We start from the raw sequence: 20356 nt of genomic DNA on the forward strand, positions 1-20356 counted from the left end.
GAAGAAAGAAAAGAGTCTCATTAACTTTTCTTAATGATCACATAAAAACATTCTTCGTATCACACATCCCTTGACAAGAAATAATCAATGCCAACAACGTGAACAATTGCAATAGACACGCAATAAATAATCAGCAGACGAATTATTCGCACAGAGTAATTTCTTACTTTCTAATTTAAAAATTTTCTTTTTCGAATCGTATGTTATATTTTAGTTTAAATTTCACAAAATCACGAATCTTACAAATTTCGATGAAGCTTCGATAATTTATAATTTACTAATAATAATAGCCATCCGATCATTGATACATCCAGCAGTAATTAATACAACTTTCAAAATTGAAATTAATACACTGATTAAATATTAATTATTGTTAAGCTAGACAATTCTTAGTAAATAACTAGATGGATGATTTTGCGATAAAAGAATCGATTTTTCTGAGATTTTTCTCTCTCGCGAAGAAATCGATCCTTCGTGGATCGATAGATCCAGTTACCATCCTCGATCGAGGCTTTGACTTTTGCTCAATTGCCGCTTCGACGGCACCGCCACTCATATTCACAGCCGCCTAATCGATAATCCCGTCAGTGTTTCCGGCTTCTAGTCGCGGCGGAACTTAATGTAAACACGCGCGGGCTGCGCATAAATTAGCGGGACACAATCGATACTCTTCGTGTGGCTCTCGACGTGTTCGTGGTAAACAAGCCTCGCTGCTCTCTCCTCTCCTCGCGTCGAGATGAAACTCGTCGAGTCGTAAAAAAACAAAAAAAAAAAAAAAAAAAAAAAAAAAAAAAAANAAAAGAGGAATTCTGAATTCTTCCTTCTTATAAATCCAGGATTCCTGATAAAGTAAAAAAAAGAAGAAGAAAAAAAAAGAAGCCGAAAATGTTCAACCAACGGCCGAGCTATCCCCTTTGTCCTTTGGCGTTGTATATAGGGTTTATACAAGGCTTGCCCCTCCCCCTCCATGCGTCTCTGTTACGATTTTAATAATTTTAGACGGGGGGGGGGGAGAGGGGAGGGTGTAACTCGAAACGTTATGGAGCCTTCGTGAAACTCGAATTGAGGGGGAAGAGGAGGAAGAGGGCAGGTTACGTTTCAACGTGGACGAGGACTTATGGGATCAGGATTATGAGATTTTGGGTTGGCCATTTAGGGTTTAGACTCGAGTTTAAGACTCGAAAGAAATATGAAACCAGCCATTGTATTACACGGTATTCGATGATATTCTCTCCATTGATATTCGAATATTTCTCCCGAAGTATGTATCTCACTCTGCCGAGAAACCGTTTATATTTATCCTTTACAAACCCCCCAAAATTTATCTTTCGTAGAACATACTTAGACTCATGATGACTAATTTGAGATAAAAAAATCTACCCATTCAACAATATATTATCCCACACCTCGTAAGATCGTACGTAATGAGCTTAGAAATCTATTTAATCGTCCCAGAAAAATTCTAAAATTTCGGACATACCCACCCATTCACTATTATTATGAGCTGCTACTACACATATCCTGGATAATTTTTCGAGTAGCGCATTCATTCGAGCCTATTGAACGTCAATTATTACAGGCACACCAGGAATCATCAATCTCGATCTTCCATTGACACGAGTATACCACCATTTTCCCTCGAGTCTCCCCCTCCCCCTACCCATAAGCCAGCCAGCCACGCGCGCGCATTCGATCCCCCTAAATCGGAATATCCCGTCGAGCCGCGACAGAGCACGCTTCCCAATTCGTATTTCACCGCGTGTGCACGCTCCTCCGCGTGTATTCCGCCCACGAAGCGGATATCCCTATCCGTTTCTCGTGCGGTCTCGTGGCGCACGGCCACCACCCCTCCCCTCCTTTCCCCTCCTCGCCCGCCGGGTCCTTCAGGGCCGTGGCTCGTCGTCCGCCACCCCCCGTGTTTACCAAAGGTTTTACGATGTTTGTCGTCCGCGCGGGCCCTTATTGTTATTTATAACCACCACGGCCCTTGCCCCGTGGCGAGGCGCTAATACGCCCCGGCTTAATGAAAGTTGCGGATGGATTTCCAAGGTTCGCGGGTGGAATATCACGTTCCAACGTGTGTTTGGACTATCCTCCCTCGCCGATTCTCCCGTACCTCCATCTTCTTGTTTGGCCAAGGTGCCCGCCGGGAGACTCGATTTCTTCTCGCTCTGTTTGGTCGATGTATATTGGTATGTGTGTGTGTGTGTGTGTGTGTGTGAAGAGGTTCGTTTCTTTCTTCTTTCTTCTGAAACGATTCTGAAGCGAAAAGGATTGTGCGAACTGTTAACCCTCCTGCACTCCTGTTTCGCTCGGTCGAATCAGATAAAACTTTTGTATTTTAATGTTTTACGTGTCTTTACATATATAGAAAGAAAATTTGTCGAATATTGAAATATATATTAGTGTTTTGTGCGATATTTTATGAATTTTATGAGTTTGTCGGGGCAAGTAGAGCAACAGTACTTTTCCTTCTAACTTTTTTATATAATTATTCGTTTTGGGCTTTATTTCATTAATAAGTTCATCGGTAAAAAATAGTTTAAGAAAATCTAATGGTACATTTATATTCGAAGATATATTCTTCTCGATATATTTTCCGATTCTATGCGTGTTATCCATTTAGAATTTTCCGTTTCTTCTGCGATATCTTCGCTTCAACTATTGCTTTCATATTCACAATCTATTATTCTTATTTTTCGCCTTCTTATACCTCTTATTTCATCTCTATGTTCATCATTCCTTTCTCTATCGTTAATTTCTTTTATAGAAATAATTTTGTCATTCAATAACGAAAAATCAAACTCATCTTCGCTTCAACTAATTTCATTACCGTATTCCATGCTTACAAATCTCAAAACACTTTGAAAATAATATTTCTATTGCCGAAGATGTCGTTCGACTCACGATCACGATCTAATTTGAGATAAAAAATCTAGCCATTTAACAATATATTATTCTACACCTCATAAGATTATACATAAAGAACTTAGGAACCTATTTATGAATATTCTAAAAAAATCAAACATAAATAAATATTGTCGCCATTCAAGTTGCCGCATCAATCCAACTGGAATTATGGCATTAACTCAAATAGTGACCGAGAATTGGAACAAAGGGATAGTTGTTCGATTTAAAAGTCTCTCTCTTTTTATTTTTTTTCTTAAACGATGAGATTGAAGTTTACTCGTGATGATTGTTATTCATAAGGGGGAGAGATAAATTTTAAATTGGTTCTTTCGTTGGAAAAATTTTGTTGGAACTGCTTTGGCCGCGATCGAACTTATCCGAATCGTGTTGAAAGCCCGTCGTACCCTCGATACAACTATTTCCTTACGATCCCCCTGATAGTCTCGAATCTGAAGAGAAGCGTTCGATTTGAGCATTACGAGAGGACGAAATCTCGATTCGAGAGCCCAACAGGTCCGCGCGAAAGATTCTTCGTTGGACGATATTGGCGTAGACGGTGGCAAGCAAGGGGCACGCGTTTATGGGAAAGTGAGGAAGACTCGCGTGGAATCCGCAGGAAATCCCGTCGAAGCATCACACGAGGCGCGTATAATTCACGTTTCAACGCACAATTCGAAGAGGAGGGGCTGGGGGAGGAGGATATTTGAATACGCCTCTGCCGGGATTCTCTGGCCGCGTTAGTCGGTGAATCCGTGAAATATATACAGTTATGGGAAAGGGGTGCATTATAAAGCGGAGACGGGTGGGCTGGCCTGAGTTTAGCCGGTTCCTTTCCCTTTCCGAATTCCCGGTGCCCGTTCGGAAACTTTATATAACGGCCGCCAGTGCGGCTCAAACTTTTGCCCGCGGGATTCTTGGGCGATGGGTGTCTGGCGAGTGACAGACAGGTGGAATTAATTGTGAACTCTGATCGTGATGACGTTTTTCTCAGAGATTCTTCGATTCGAAGTTAATTTAAGAAGTAAGTTAAAAATTTTGAGGTTAAGGTTTAGAGAATAAGTGTTTGGTGAGTGACGAATAGGTGGAGTTAATTGTGAACTCTAATTATAATGGTGATGATTTTTCTTGAATCTTTTTCTCAAAGATTCTTTGAAATTGGCAAATATTTTGAGGTTAAGCATTTTAGATGATAAATGTTTTTTAAATGATTTAAAGTGTTTTTTAAAGATTCTTTGAAGTAAGTTAAAAATGTTGAGGTTAAGGTTTAGAAAATAAGTGTTTGGTGAGTGACGAATAGGTGGAGTTAATTGTGAACTCTAATTATAATGGTGATGATTTTTCTTGAATCTTTTTCTCAAAGATTCTTTGAAATTGGCAAATATTTTGAGGTTAAGGTTTAGATGATAAGTGTTTTTCTTAATGATTCTTTGAAGTTAGCAAATATTTTGAGGTTAAGGTTTAGATGATAAGTGTTTTTCTTAAAGATTCTTTGAAATTGGGAAAAAATTTGAGGTTAAGGTTTAGAGAATAAATATTTGACGAGTGACAAATAAGTGAAGTTAATTGAACTCTAATTATAATGGTGATGATGTTTTTCTCAAAGATTCTTTGAAATTAGCAAATATTTTGAGATTAAGATTTAAATGATAATGTTTTTCTTAAAGATTCTTTGAAGTTAGGAAAAATTTTGAGGTTAAGGTTTAGAGAATAAGTGTTTGGTGAGTGACAAATAAGTGAAGTTAATTGAACTCTAATTATAATGGTGATGATGTTTTTCTCAAAGATTCTTTGAAGTTAGAAAAATATTTTGAGATTAAGATTTAGATGATAATGTTTTTCTTAAAGATTCTTTGAAGTTAGGAAAAATTTTGAAGTTAAGGTTTAGAGAATAAGTGTTTGGTGAGTGACAAATAAATGGAGTTAATTGTGAACTCTAATTATAATGGTGATGATTTTTCTTGAATCTTTTTCTCAAAGATTCTTTGAAATTGGCAAATATTTTGAGGTTAAGGTTTAGATGATAAGTGTTTTTTAAATGATTTAAAGTGTTTTTTAAAGATTCTTTGAAGTTAGGAAAAATTTTGAAGTTAAGGTTTAGATGATAAGTGTTTTTCTTAAAGATTCTTTGAAGTTAGAAAAAATTTTGAGGTTTAGAGGATGGATGTTTGACGAGTGACAGATAGATTAATTAGATTATATGACGTTGATGTTTAAGGTTTGATTGAGATTAAGATATGGATATCTGATGAATAATAAATAAGTGGAATTAATTGTAAGATTATATAGAAATTATGTATATATAAGAAATAGAATTTAGTTATACTAGAATTAGTTATACTATTTAAGTTATACTATTTAAGGAAATTTTGAGATTAAGATGTGATTATTAATCTTATATTAAATATTTAAATATTGAAATTGAATATTCAGCAATTTAATGATAATGAGGAATAATTTTGAAGCATGTTATTCACAATTTCTGAGATGAAATTTGATATCTTCAAGTAATTATCTTAAAATAATTATCTTAAATAACAATTCTGCAATATTTCTCTTTTATATTTTCTATCCTCTTTCTTGATCAATTATATCAATTATATTAATGATTTTAATTGATCGATAAAGTAACAGGGAACGAAACAAAGATTCTTTGAAACGTGTACTCAATAACAAATCAAAAAATTGTCAAATTATAAAAAATAATTTCTCTACTTCGCCACGAAATCGATCGAATTAGAAATTTCATCACTTACTTTTTCTCAATTTCGCCGATATGATTTTTCTTTTTTTTCTTCTTCTTCTCTTCTTCATTTCGATAATTCTATCCGACGGGGATCCATTGTGATTCGTATCGAAACGCCAACGTTTCCAAAACCAACAGCGAATTAACCAGTAACACGATTATCGTTGCGTTGCAACGTCGCCTGAATTCCTCACCACCCTTCTCCTATTGCGTCACAGGAAATCGCTCGCCTCTCCGCTCGCCTCCGCGAGAAAAATTCGTTTCTAGACCAGGCTCTCTGTTGAATCTTTAATAAGTTGCCCTTGTAAAATTTTTACTCGCCTTTGTAAGGGTGGTTTACGTTATATTTTATCCCTCCCCAGCAGTACCTCAAAATATCGTAAACATCTGCGAATCCTATATTACACTGTGAATCCTATATTACATGTACATCGTACGTACAAATATTCAAATACGAAGAAAATAATTTTTTTCTTAATCTAATCGACGAATTTAATTTTTTAAAATCTAAACGCGAGAAAGAGAGAGAGTGAGAGAAAGAGAGAATAATAATCGAACGAGCTTTCGAACGAATTCCTTCCCTATCTCTACAACGTTAAAAGAAAAGAAAAAAAAAAGAAAAAGAAAAAGAAAAAGAAAGAAAGAAAAAGAAAATTCAATTCAACGGTTAGGGAGAGGGGAGAGAAAAATGAACGAAACGAAGCATCTAAATAACGCCCAGAGGCCTGTACACGAGTTCTGGCTTGATCGTACGAGTTGAGCACATCTGCGTATGCTCGAGCGAGGAGTGGGTGGCGAGTAACGGAGATAAGAGTGGGGGGAGGGAGGATGGTATCATTGAATCCTGAAATATTAAAATGTAGTGACGGGGTGCGTACAATGTACCCCTGCCAGATATCCAGAGGGGTGGAAACGACGCTGCCGGAAATACACCAGATATTGAAAAACGCCCACCCTACTCCTTGGCGATTTACCGTGTCTTTTTGAGGCACGGGGGGAAGGGAGGCAGGTTAGTAGGTTCGAGGGAAAATTTTCTTTCTCCCCCTCCCCCTTTCCTTCTCTCTCTTTCCTCCTTTTCCTTTTTCTTTTTCTTTTCTTTTTTTTTTTTGTTATTATTATTTATTCGACGGAACACGATACAGAAAGGCAGAGAGACCTATAAAGAAAAGAAAGATGCCCCGAAGCCACGAAATTATTATTATTATTGCCACGAAATTATTATTATTATTGCCACGAAATTTGTACTGTGTCGAACGAAGGGGAAATTTCGAGGGGGTAGTTTTTNTTTTTTTTTTTTTTTTCTCTACAAAAAAATTCCTCCGACATTGATACTAAACTGGTTGGACTGGTTTGATGGCAAAAGGGGTTGGAGAGGCGCGCTCTTTCCTTTCGCTCCAACCGTATTCTAATTAACGGTCGCGGTTTTTGTTTCGAGGCTTGATAGCTCGATAATTTGGAGATGAGTATAACGCGATAATTCCTCCTCTCTCTTGTACGATGATTTGAGAACGGGTCTTTGAAGATTCTTTTCTCACGGCCGGTTTGTCGAGTAATTGCTTTCCAATCTCGTTTTCTAAAATTCCGTTGTGTTTTTGCCGGAGAAATGGAAATGGTCCCGACCCACGAAATTAATCCTCATCTATATTCAAACGAGAGGGAAACTCAATCGAGGGAAGGGGGGGGGGAGGGTGTTTCTTTGAGAATCTTGAGAGAAATTAATTTCTATCTTTGCCCTATCGGATCGAAAAAGAGATTGACGGACGAGAAGAAACGGTTTTAAATATTCATATTGCTCTCTTCGACGTCATTGTATTCCTGCCAACTTCTCTTAAACATTTCTCTCAAACAACTCCAAATAAAATCGTTTGAATAAAATCAAAATCAATACCGAAACGAACTCATTCTTTTAGCAGAATTTTACATATATCACAAGCATTATTATTAAATAAAAAAATTGAGAAACATCGTTGTGCATATTCGTAAAGCAAAGCACGAGTCGAAATTTTATTTTTATTTTTATTTTATTTTTTTTTCCTAAAATTAATTGTTAATTAATAAATCGAATGGAGTAAACGACATCCGATTCGAGGCCGACCGTTTAATCTGTAAACAACGCGAGAACAAAGCCTAGAACACGGCCAAAACTCGTGAACCATGGATGGGTGGGTACGGATCGATCCACGGAAACGAAACTTCCCCCCGCGTAAAGAAAGAGTGGGGATTTTTCGTTGGGGAATGGAAACTCGAGAACTCGAGTTCTCTATTTTATTTTTTTCTTTTCGTTTTCTTTTTTTTTTTTTTAAATCGAGACAGGGAGGAGGAGTCGAGTCACGATTTCACAGCGTTCCATCTTCGTTTCCCTTTCCACCCCCCAAGGCCGCTTTCTTCCTTATTCCGGTACTCCACGCGCCACCGATCCGATTCGTTTCGTCGGAAATTAAATACACGAGGCGAGCACACCCCTCCACCCCCTCCAGGGTAACCACACCCTGCTACTTGTTGAGGCTGCGCCCAAGGTGGAAATGTTTATCTCGTCGGGTAAGAGGATGAAAAATCTCTCAAGTAAGTGTAAATAAATTGGGGATAAAATGTTAGGAAATGTTAGATGCGTGATATTTTCGAAGATTGAATTCATTGAATTGATTGTGGATTATCTAGTGTGGATTATCTAATTATTGGTCCATTGGAGAGACGAGGTCGGTGTTTTTCATTCATTCTGCAAGAACAAGTTTCAAAAGTGTCGTTACTGGTCGTTAATGTTATCGAAATGGCCTCGTTTCGATATCTCTTTTATCTTTGTAGATAGGAAAAAGTTAGTGGATAAGGAGGATTCTTTTATTTATTTATTTTTTTTTGTTTTTTTTTTGTAAGATTCATCGATATGGAAAGAGATTTTGATTCGTTAGGATTTTTAGTCGAAACATACTCGTTACAAGAAATAAAATGGTTTTATTGTTCGTTTAGAATGAGTTACAGGCACGTAATGAACGTTCCATTTTTGAGGGGAAATTGAAACAAGAGGCGGAACGAATATTTGAACTCGTTTTTTAATTTTTCTGCGTTAACAACGGTCCGTTATTGGAGGGATATATCGAACTATAATGAATCGATGTTTTGATGAAATTCTTTGAAATTTCGCAGAATGGTTGGGCAATTGTTTCGCGGTGATATTTTTTCCCCGTTTTAAATTATACGATCAATGCGAGAATTAAATATTTAAAACAAAATTTAAGGAACACGAGTAATGGAAGGGGCGAGGAGAAATGGATTTTTAATTCAAATAAAATTGTACCCTTAAATAAATGCGATTTTAAATTAAAATAATCGGACTGGATATACATATGCGTGTATCCCTCCGTCCCTTCCTCCAACAATGTTTAGTTTTCGATATTATATCTTTTCGAGAAAGCGACTGACACGATATTAAAAATCAAATATTATTTCGAACGAAAAATATTAATTGGTCCGGAGCAAAATTAAAAATCAACTTAACACTCGGGAAAAATCAATATCGGGTTCTTTTTAAAAAGAAAAAAAAAAAAAAAAAAAACGTTTCTAGCTAGACATCGTCGTCGAGCGAAAAAAAAATTCGAAAAAATGAAAATTGCCTCGATCGCAAAGGGATCACATCGAATCCATCCGGGACACGATTTCCCTTCCGCAGAAGGGAACAAGGAACCGACTAATGTTTTATTCCATTCTGGATCTTACGATTCCTTACGTAATTGTGATGCAAAAAGTTTGCATACGATGATGCAATATCCCTCTTTACCTAGAACTTTTCCACGAAAACCTCTGTGTGACACAGAGGCGTGGAAAACGACATACGTACATGTTCAAAAATGTTTGAAAAGGAAGATACGATTTTCGAGCTGCGAAGCATTTAAATTTCCTTTGGAACGCGTTACATCCGTGCCACGAATTATATCTATCATCCAGCCAGCCGAATAACTTGTTGAAAAAGAAGAAACAAAGAAATTGAAAATTTAATTCTTTCCCTGTTAAAAGTTACAGCGAAGAAAAAAAAAAAAGAAAAAAATACACGATATCGGCGAGAATGAAAATTTAAAATCAATCAGAAAGAAAAGAATTCCAACGATGACGCGTTACGCGTGACACGGTTGAAAAAAAAAAAAAAAAAGAAACCGCAAAAACCGAAAAGCGGAGAAGATAAAAATAAAAATTCCGTGGAACTGAAAAAATGCGACGCCGCAGAACGGTTTGTTTCATCACGTTGAAAGTGAGAGAAGTCGCGACCTATATATCTCGCACCCCCGCTCGTGCACGTTCCACCACGCGAGAGGAGGGAGAAAGAGGAAGAAAAAACCAAGAGACCGATTCCTCCATCACGGAAAAAGGTCTCCCTCCCCCTGAATCTGAAAACGAGCGCTTTCGAGAGTGATGAATGACGAGAGCGGGATCATTAGCTAATTGTGAGCAGGCCAAGTGCAGTTCAGGGTTCGCCGCTCTGGGATGGCGACGCTGTGAATGAGAGAATCAACCATGCGATCCAACAGTGGAAAACGGGAGACCGTGCACGAGTGACAGAGTCAGATATATATCTATATATCTATACATATATATATGGGAATTAGGTGGCGCGTCTGAATCCGATCGATGGGGGCGACGTATCAAAGATGAACGTGCCAATCACCGATGTGGAGATGTTCGTGACAATGTTCGGCCGAGACCCTCTTAACGTGCCACGTCTCGTTGCCGTGGATCGATGAGGACGCTGGCTCCTGGGGCTGACCGGCGTGCCGACCACGAGGTTCGATTAATTTCGAGGGACGTTTTTGGTGAAATATGAATCGTGATTGGGAAGGTGAACGATGAAAAAAGAAAAAAGAGAAAGAAAGAAGCTAGCTGAAGTTGCCTGATTATTGGTTAATTCGTGGATTTGTATTTTTCGTTGGTGGAGCGGAATTTGTTGTAAATCGATCCGGGATATTGAATTACGTTCTCGAGGATAGCGAGGCACAACGTTGTACGATTCGTTATTCAGGAGTTCAGGATTTTCGACTTTGGAATATTAGATTTCCCGATTTTGTTTTCGATGTTTAATTATTTGGCTTATGCTTTATGTTATTTCCTATACACGTAATCCTATACGTGTACAATGCGTTTCGTGCCTATTATGGCCTATTAGGTTAGGTTAACTTTTTCTAATCTAAGCTCTACTTTTTATGTATAATATAATTTCATGCTATACATCGTGGCTCGTGCTCTGCTAGGTTATGCTTCATTCCGTTTACCTTATTCTCTATTGTACGTGTATTGTATTGTATAACGTTCTATAATATCTTACGTCGGTAAAGAAGCGTGGGATAGGTCCAATATATTTCGACTCGCAAAATTTCGATATTGGCCAATTTTCTCACACTAACTCTAATAATATTCCTAAATCAGGTTTAACAGGGTCGCGAGGAAAAGAGTTCATCAACCCTCCTCGTACATTTATCGCTATCGTCGTCATCAAACACTCTCCGCGAAGTGAAGTGCACTCGCCGCGTAGGAAGGAAGGAAGAATAAAAATTGTCCATCAAACATTTTCCGGGCAAACTAGTGTCGATTACAGATCAAACAGCGTATCGCCATGCTCGAAATAAGTATGTGCCGGCAGATCTAATACGGCACGTCCGCCTCGAGGCAGGTCTGTTGACTCTCTACTGAGTCTCTTTTACTCGTCGCCTACTGTAACGCGACTGTAATATCAGAACGGTTCGCTCTACTGGCTGGCCAGTTACGCCCGGCTATACCGGTGTAATATTCATTTCCCCCGCCCCCTCTCCCCCCCCCCCCAACGTAAAAGCCCTTTCAACGGCTCTCTTTCGGTCTCGGATATCGGAAAAACGAGGCATTTCCGTTGGTAAATGTCACGAAGATAGGCTGCCGGCCAGTGGCCACATATTACCAATCAATTTGCCTCTGTCGATAGAGCGAAAGAAGGCGGGTGGGCGGGAGTGGAAGGAAGATGGGGGGAAAGGGTGGAGGCGTGGATTGTATACGTGTCGGTGTACGTGGAAAAGTGGCCGTTCCATCATATTTAACTCGAATAGCCAATCACTCTTGTCACTGGCCGAGTGATAGATTATTTTAATCAAGTTACTCCCTCCCTCCCCCCTACCCTGAAATTCCCGATCATCCACGGAGCTCCGCGGAGACGCTCGCGGAGAGCTCCACGGGTACATAAAAATTGGATTAACCTGGCGTAAATGGAGCCCTAATCTGGAAATCGTTGCCACATGGTCCGCAAGGGTTTCCAATCGGTTTGCCCGGGTTTCGAGGGGTTTCTGGTAATTTCCACCCGGCACCACCTTCGATAATCTATTTTTTAAGCCCCCTGACGAGCGATTGATTCGTCTGGCGACTCTGCCAAATGCTTCCCTTCCTGCTCGCTCCTCTCCCCCAAAGATTTACGGACCGCGCCAGACTCCACGCGTTTTAATATCCAACCGGCCGAATTTGGGAAGAGAAAGAGAGAGAGAGAGAGAGAGAGGGAGGGAATCGAAGGTCTCGCCTCGATCGGTAAGGTAAATTTCGGGTAATAACGGGTTTTTAATAGGGTCTAGATGGCGCTAGTTAGATCCTCCACCGAATCTATTCGGCAAGCTTCGGCAATTAGAATTTTTACAAATTTCGGTTCGACGAAATTGATTGATCGATCGATTCTTTCGATAATTTCTCTCGAGAGCGATTAGCACAGGCGCAGGGAGAAGAGGATATCGCGCGACTCGAGCGAAACCTCGATATCCTTTTTCTTCCATCGTTCTATTTCCGGGAAGTCGCCCCCTAATAGAGCCTCTTATTTAATCCCCTCTTATTTCTTCGTAATCGAATCTCCCCGCGGTGCGTTCTTTATTGCGAGGATCACGAAGATACGCGTGTGGGGGCAGTGCGTGTTTCGTAGTTTTTAAAGTCGTTGCTCCCCCTCTTGAACAGATGTACCGAGTGTCTTCTAATTGCCGGACCCAGAGGACTCGTAAATGCTCGTATGGATAATGCGATTCAACGTTTCGTTTCTCGGTTATTTAAGTTAGGACAGGAACTTGGTTCTTGGAACACCGTTACGAGCAATTTGCTGATTTTCGACACGCGATGCAATATATCGTAATTCCTTTCGAAATGAAGATTCGCCTCCTTTTAAATAGCCTTTAATTCCTTCTGTGTTCAACGTGTGTTTTTTGCTCTTCGTTTGGAAAGAATAATTGAATGGAAAAATTTTTCAACAGGGATAGATATTGAAGAAAATCGTTTTTATTTGTGCGATAAATAATTATCCACTCATTTGAATTTGTTATGGATTAGCCTTAAAATTTGTTAAAATCGTCAAAATTATCTTTATCTCGCGGTGTTTTAAGCTGATTTCCGTCGAAAGGATCGATGAAACGGTAATTAATTGGTAATTGTATCAGATCAATGGCTCTAGAGCAGCACATAACCTTGCATTTCGATCTAATTTCTGTCAATTATTGCACGATCATAGTTCAGTATTGTGTAAAAGTGATTTGGATTCCGTCATCCCGTGAGACTATCGTTTTCTTTTTCTTCTTCTCCTCTCTTTTTTTTTTTGTGGATGAAAAAGAATTTTTATTCGTGGGATGAAGTTGAATGGGATTAGGATCGAGGGTAGAGAATTGTCTCGCGTTTCGAGGGACTTTGATAGCTTGATGGATCGATTGGTTTGTACTGGCTTAGCGACTGTTTATTGGATTTTGATTACTATTTTGTTCTCATGGGATGCCAAGCTTTGTGGAATTTCGATGACTCTCTTACAGATTTATTTCATTATTTTTACAATTAAGAAAAATGTTACGAGAAATGTCGTAGAATTTTTTTTTTTTTTCTCTATTCTAATAGGAAAAATTAATATTGAACGTTCTTGTAAACAACAGATTTTTAAATCCCATTATTTCGTAATAGGAAGAAGAAATAATTCGCAACGATATAGCAACGGGAAGCTAAATGGAATTTATGAAATACTCATTTCGAAAAATTATACCGTTAATAAAAAGTAACGGGGATGTATAATAAATGCAAAATAAATTAAATTATGTAATACCAAGTATAAAAAAGGTACAATAAAAAAAAATATACGAAATATGCGTGACAAATGTAAATGAAATTAAATTATATACCAGATGTTCTCGTGGCAAATATATACTCTCACGTACTCTCACACGTATAATGCGCAGAAGAAAAGAAAGAGAGAAAGGGGAAAAAATATAGAATTAAAATATATATATATATATATATTTTTTTGCCTATATCATACTATCTTAAGTATATATTTTACATACCTTTGAACTCACCATAAACGACGTTGTATCGATCAAATATTGAACCTTTACATACGTATCTTTCAACTTTAACTCTGGTGAAGATCAAGTTTGTTTTTTTTTTTTTTTTTTTTCCTGTAGTAACGAGGTGGTTATCTCCATTTATCTAAGCTTCCCATATATCGCTTAGCTCACGCGGAACCCATTTGTTCACTTTCTTTACTCCTCCTATTCGAGTCAAGCGATGAATAATGGTGGCGTGGGTTACTTTCATTCGAAACGCTATTTCTCTTTCTCTTCCCGTTTGCCATGAATTATTTTCAGTAATACCTTTTAAAACATTGTCGTCGATGTCGATTTCGAAATTTGTTCCACTCGATTCATTTTCTCTAATGAGTAAAAAAACATTATCACGGAGAAATCTGTTGAATACATGTATATAATAACACGTTATTATTATTAAAAAGATTTGTTCATAATAATCAAACTAAACAAAAAGCTTTATATATACATAGGGGATTAGTTCAATCAGAAATAATATTAAGAATATCGTTCATTAAAAAGTTTATCGAATAAAGTTTTTGTTCGACACCAATCAATTTATTCTAAATTTAATCCCATTATTCCTTGATCATTAATCAATCATCTATACAATTCATTTCGAATTTCCTTAATTTTCTATCCTGATCTACTAACCTAAACTCTTTCGAAGAAAAATTCTTATTAATAAATTTTCAACGCAACCTAATATAATTATCTACAACGCTCTATTAAAATCGGAGACACAATTATCCAATTATTCAAAAAAGCATCTTCCAATCAAATCCCCCTCCCCCTCCAAAAAAAATTCCATAAAACCATCGAATCGTTGGGAACAATCATCCTCTCCACCAGGAAAAAACTTGCCATTCGCTCAATCTCTCCCCCCGCCCCCTTTTCGAATCCCGAAAAACGACTCGAAGGAGAAGAAAAAGAAAAAGAAAAAGAGAGAGAGAGAGAGAGAGAGAGAAAAGTACGAAAAGCCGTGGATATCGGATGGGAAAGGGGTGGCGGTAACGCGGGGTCGTCGAGATGCTCTCAAGAAAATACACGGGGCGAAAAAGAGCGGCGACGTTATAAAGCAATGACGATAATGGCGGTCGAAAGCGCGGCGGATGTTCGCCACAGAGGGAGGGGGGAGAGGCGGGAATCTTATCATCCTGCGAGGGTTTTCACTCGCCACTTTTAAACAATTGCAGCGAATTTTCTCAGCTCGGCCTTCGAGGTGTCTCTACCTATCCCCTTCCTCTCCCCCCCCCCTCCCCCCTGTTCCAGCTCCCTGTCTTATGGGGCGAAACGAGAGGATAACCCTCCAGGATTGTCGGGATATTTCGAACGGGGAGGGAGGGAGGGGAGGAAGATTTCTTTTTCTTCTTCTTTTTTTTTTTTTTTTTTTTTCTTTTCGCTCGCTGGGAAAAAAAAATGGAAAAAGATCCTCCCCCCTCCCCCTCTTCTCGAGGAAGGATCGGATCGGATTATTCAAGGGAGCCCTGTCAATTCCAACTTCCAACCGTTTAGTTTCCCCTCTTGTAGGGGAGGGATTACAAGGCGGAGAGCATTGTGGCGATTAAGCATTGTTTTGCTGTAGTGGGAGGGGAGGGAGAGGAGGGGATAGTAGCGTTTTGCATTTAATAAGTCCGAGTGTTTCCAACGAGGTCCAAAACGTTCGGGGATGGGGATCTTCTCGCTGGGTAAAATTCCTCGAGACTGGGTAATTCCTCTACCTTTCCACTTGTGTGTGTGTGTGTGTGTCCCTTTTCGTCCCTCTGCCCCCTTCCCTCGTCCACCTCTGTCCGCACCTTTTCCCCCCATCCGCGATTACTTCGCGGGTTATCGCGCCGTTGATGGGAATCTGCGCGTGCAACCATGTGCAAGGGTTTTCGAGGATGGGACACGGGGGATGCATTAAGCGTGCATTAAGACGATTCGAGGAGGTTTCGAGGAGGTGGATGGAGGATGGATGGAAACGCTAATATCGTCGATTGAAATTTCTTCCTTTCCCGAGTTTTTCCAATTTTTTTCGATGATCCGCTTTGTAGGATATGATCCCCCTCCCCCCCCCTTCCACTTTCTTTTCCACGAGAAATTTATCACTCGTTTGAAAATTCGAAACAGGTCAAGTTTTATACCGTTTTTTTTCCTTTTTTTTTTTTTTTTACGACGATTCGAAACAATAAGGGAATTTGGAATACAATGCCTATTGAAAGCGTTGAAAATTTTCTTTCTCTTTTTTCTCTCGTTTTATTTCCACTCCACTGTTCCAAGAAAGCGTTCGACGTTAAAAATCCAATTCTATTAAACAACTCTTCATTCCAACCTGTTCGCTTGGAGAGAGGGGAAAAAAAATAAAAAAATAAAAAAATAAAAAGAAAGAACGAAACAAACAAAAGAGGCAACAACAAGACCCATCCATCCTAACCCATCCTCCAAAAAAATCGTTCCCCCCTCACAAAAGAGCCGATAGCACCGGTTTATATCCGCGGGCCACCCTCTCTCACCTCCCCTCCCCCCACCTCCTCACCCCCACCGTTTTGAATATTCCCTTGGCCGGATTATATATCCGCGCTTTTATTTATCGAGCCCCGCCCGATATGAAAAAAATGTAAAACTGCCAACACCTTGTGATATGCGCCTTCTTGTGTGTGTGTGTTGCAGGTTGCGAGTTCCCGGCGCAGTGGAACGGCCACTGGTTTCAATCGGGGAATCAGGGGTTGGTGACGGTGAACGGGTCCATGATGACCAACAAGGGCCGCTGCATCGAGACCAAAGACGACAAGTTCCTCATTCAGGACACGTGAGTCTCTCCCTCCCTCCCTCTCTCTCTCTTTCTCTCTCTCTCTCTCTCTCTCTCTCGTTTGAATTGCAAGCGAGATATACAGCCTATCGTGATTATACGCGCGCGCGCGCGCGCGTGTATGTGTGCGTATGCGCGTCTATCAGCTCGCACATCGTCACACGCGTCTACTACATAGCATATCGACAGGCGGCCGTCGATATGAAGCGATGCACGGGATCGTATCTCGCGTCCCTTTATCCACCACCATCGCCACCATCTGACCCACCCCCGTCCCGAGCTTTTATTAATTAACTGCACCCTTCGTTGGCCGCTCCCTACCCGACAAAGCGCTCGAGGCGACGTGCCAACCGACAACCCTGTGTATATATATATATATATATATATATATTTTCTAAATTCCGGGGTGGAAGGGTTGAAAGTGTATCGGGGAGTCCAAGGACGAGCATATATCGCGATATTGTGATGATGCTACATTCATGGGGAATTCGAGATATTTCATAAGAGGTTGGAGGTTTGGTTTGTTTATGTGTTTAATTTTTTTAAATTATCGGGGTATAGTTTGATTTAATTTGGATGAGTATATATTTTGGTTTTGAAAATTGGGTCGCGTCTCGGTTTCTAAGGTTAGGAGTTGATCTTTCAATTGGACTTGATTAATGTCTTGTTGTCCGTGGATTTATCATGGATTGGGGTTATATTGCCTTGTGTTATATTATTGCTTGCTTGGGAATTGATTGGTTTGATTTTTGTTGAAGAAAAAAGAATCGGGAACGGTAGAATTTCGATACATTTGAACAAAAGAATTTTGTTTGTCGGAGAGGAAGATTTGATCTTTTTTGAATTTTGATTTTACTTCGAATCGATCGATGAGAGGACGATTGAAAAGAATCCTTCTGAATCTGAACGAATCTGATTTTTGAAAATATTGTAAAATTGGTTTTGAAGTTACCTAAACCCAAAAATAATCGAAATATCGATATGAATTATTGATTTCCATCAAGAATTATCCGATGAAAATTATTTCTAGAAACACTTTTGAAATTTTCTCCAGTACAAAACACGTGTTGCTTCGTTGCACGTTGTTTAGTTCTAACTTTTCACTCGTAACGGAAATTTCGAAACATGGGAATTATTTCATGAGAGACACAGGCTCGTCGAAAATTTCATTTTGAAAAATATATCTGGTTACGAAATATGGAAAAGCGGTTTCCACGTTTGCGTTCGACTATCGATTTCACACTGCAACTCGTCCGAAAATCCAGGCACTCGTTATCCGCAACTTACGCCACGGCCAGGATCCAATTTCGAAGAGAGAGCGCTCGCTGTCGTACGGGCAGACAGTATCTACGCCGCGTCGTCGTTTTCTGGTGGTGGTCCTCGGTGTGGTATCGCGGCGAAGCTTAAGGCGCGCTTCGTTCAACGTCGCCTTTAAGCCGCGACGATCACCGATAAGCTGCAACCGGCGGTGAAACCTCGCTTGGAAAATTTCTTTTTCGCCCGTCGTCAGGCGACGAGAATTTTCGCCCCAGACATTAGAGGACGACCCGGTTAGATATCGCAGAATTTCTAGATATTTTATAAGAAATCGTGTGGCAAGTTCTAGGACTTTTTTTTTCTGGGGAGTTTTTACATTGCACGGAAATCCTGATTAATCCAGCGAGCAGAGTTCCTAGAAATTTTCTAAGAATCCGTTTCAACAAGTTTCTAAGAATTTTTCCCTGCGGACGAAATAACGAATATTTGTCAAGAAACATTTGATATTTAATCTTTCTATCGAGTAGATATGGTGGAATTCCTAGGAATTTTTTAAGAATATGTAGATACAAATTTTTTGAGGATTTTTTACACAAAGAACGATTGATCACGAACGATGATTAGTCAAAATGAAAACCTTTATGAAATTACTTTTTTAATCATTCGTTTATATACGATAATTAAAAAATTATCGAAAAATTAATAAACGATCGTTTAATTTATTACTCGTGCGATAATCTCTCGATTAATCTCCTTTCGGAATTAACGCGTTAAAGATTCACGATTCTCCTTTATTCTTAAAAAGAAAAAGGAAAAGAAAAAGAAAGAAAAAAAGAAAATTTCCTCATTATTCTCGAAGTTAATATTAAATATTCCCCGGCTAATTCTGTTCGCCGTTTAAATTTCAAATTAGCGGGGAACGCGAGAGGTCGCGGCAGGGTAGAAGAAAAAAGAAGCCGGCGGAATATTCAGAAATTGTTTATCAGAATTTCATTTATTTGCTCTTTTACCGCGTGAAACCTTTGGAGCGCGGGATGAAACTCCGACAAAGTAGTACAATCAACGATAAGACGCGACCGAGATGAGGATCCTTTATTCCGTTTCGTTCTATCTTCCTTTCTCTCTCTCCCCCCCCCTTCCCCTGAGATTCTTATATTCCCGAGTGACCTTAATATCCCCGCGGAAGAAGAATGGTGGGAAGAGGTTAGGACGAGATCATTTCGTGCACTTCGCGAAAAATTCTGTTTGGACGATATCCGTTGCTCGGAATAGATGGCGCTCCTCGGCCAAGGATCAACCATGATCGTAGCGGCGGGACTCAACAAAATGGCGGTGTCTCTGAAAATTCGGATACTCGATTCTGTCGTGTGAGCATTTGATTCTTTTTCTGATTTCCTCGATTTCCTCGATCGAGGAAGAGTGAGGCATCTTTTTATTTATCTATTATCTATTATTATTATTATTATTATTATTTATTATCTATTATTTATATTTCGTTTCGAAAGATATTTTTTTTCTTATTTTCTAAGTACGATTAAGTAGAGAATGATCGTTGAGTTTGGAAAAGTTTATTAAAGTTAGTTAGAGTTTTGAAAATTGTCGAGAAAATCATGGTCGAAGAATTTTGTATGTCGAAAACGCTTAATTTTCGGCATTTTCAAGCGAGAGTGTACAATATAGCTAGCGGAAGCGTGATGGAAGGTCAGTGGGATGCACAGGAAGCGAGAATCACAGCGGTTCGATTCTCGAGCTCGATTTTTGCTAATTCTTTCTCTTTGTCCAAGTTCTTCCCGTGTCGACAAATCGAATGAATTTCAGATTAATTATTGAAAATCAATAATTATTAAAGATCAATTTGAGAATTAATACGATGGTGTGAAAATATTACGAGCGAAGTCACGAGTTACGGATAAATTCTTTTGTATAATATAAAGTGTGTATGCAAAAAAAAATTTATGACAACTTTACTTGCTGGTAATATTTTTCGTAAGAGAAATAATAACAGTTGAAAATAAAGTAAAAAATAGAGAAAGTTTATTCTGTGAAATTTTTGAGAGATTAATGCGTAGAAACTGTTAAACGACTTTCTTGAATCGCTCGAAGAGTTTTATCGTTGCTAATTTTACATAACTTCATTCGTAGCAATATTTCATCCATTACGAGAGGTTTCTTTTCCATTAAGAACTTTCAACTTAACTTTATAATAGTCGAATAAAATCATAAAATATCGTACTAATTTAAATACATATTAAATAAGTATCAATTTGGAATCAATATAAGGACATTTATATTGCTATCTTGGTAAAGATGGGAGTAGTAGTAAAAGCACGTTTA

General features: G+C 38.9%; 1 protein-coding gene across 2 annotated transcripts in view; it reads left to right on the top strand.

Moving 5' to 3' along the window:
- LOC122716943 overlaps window positions 1-20356 on the top strand; it is a 349442-nt gene that overhangs the window by 238763 nt on the left and 90323 nt on the right. For both annotated transcript variants that reach the window (XM_043940491.1, XM_043940492.1), the window contains one exon: window positions 16627-16765. In XM_043940491.1, coding sequence (XP_043796426.1) covers window positions 16627-16765 — 139 coding nt within the window. The remainder of the gene's footprint in view (window positions 1-16626; window positions 16766-20356) is intronic.

This window comes from Apis laboriosa, unplaced genomic scaffold (genome assembly GCF_014066325.1).
Source record: "Apis laboriosa isolate Shangri-la unplaced genomic scaffold, ASM1406632v1 scaffold4_cov146, whole genome shotgun sequence".
Classification (NCBI taxonomy): Eukaryota; Metazoa; Arthropoda; class Insecta; order Hymenoptera; family Apidae; genus Apis; species Apis laboriosa.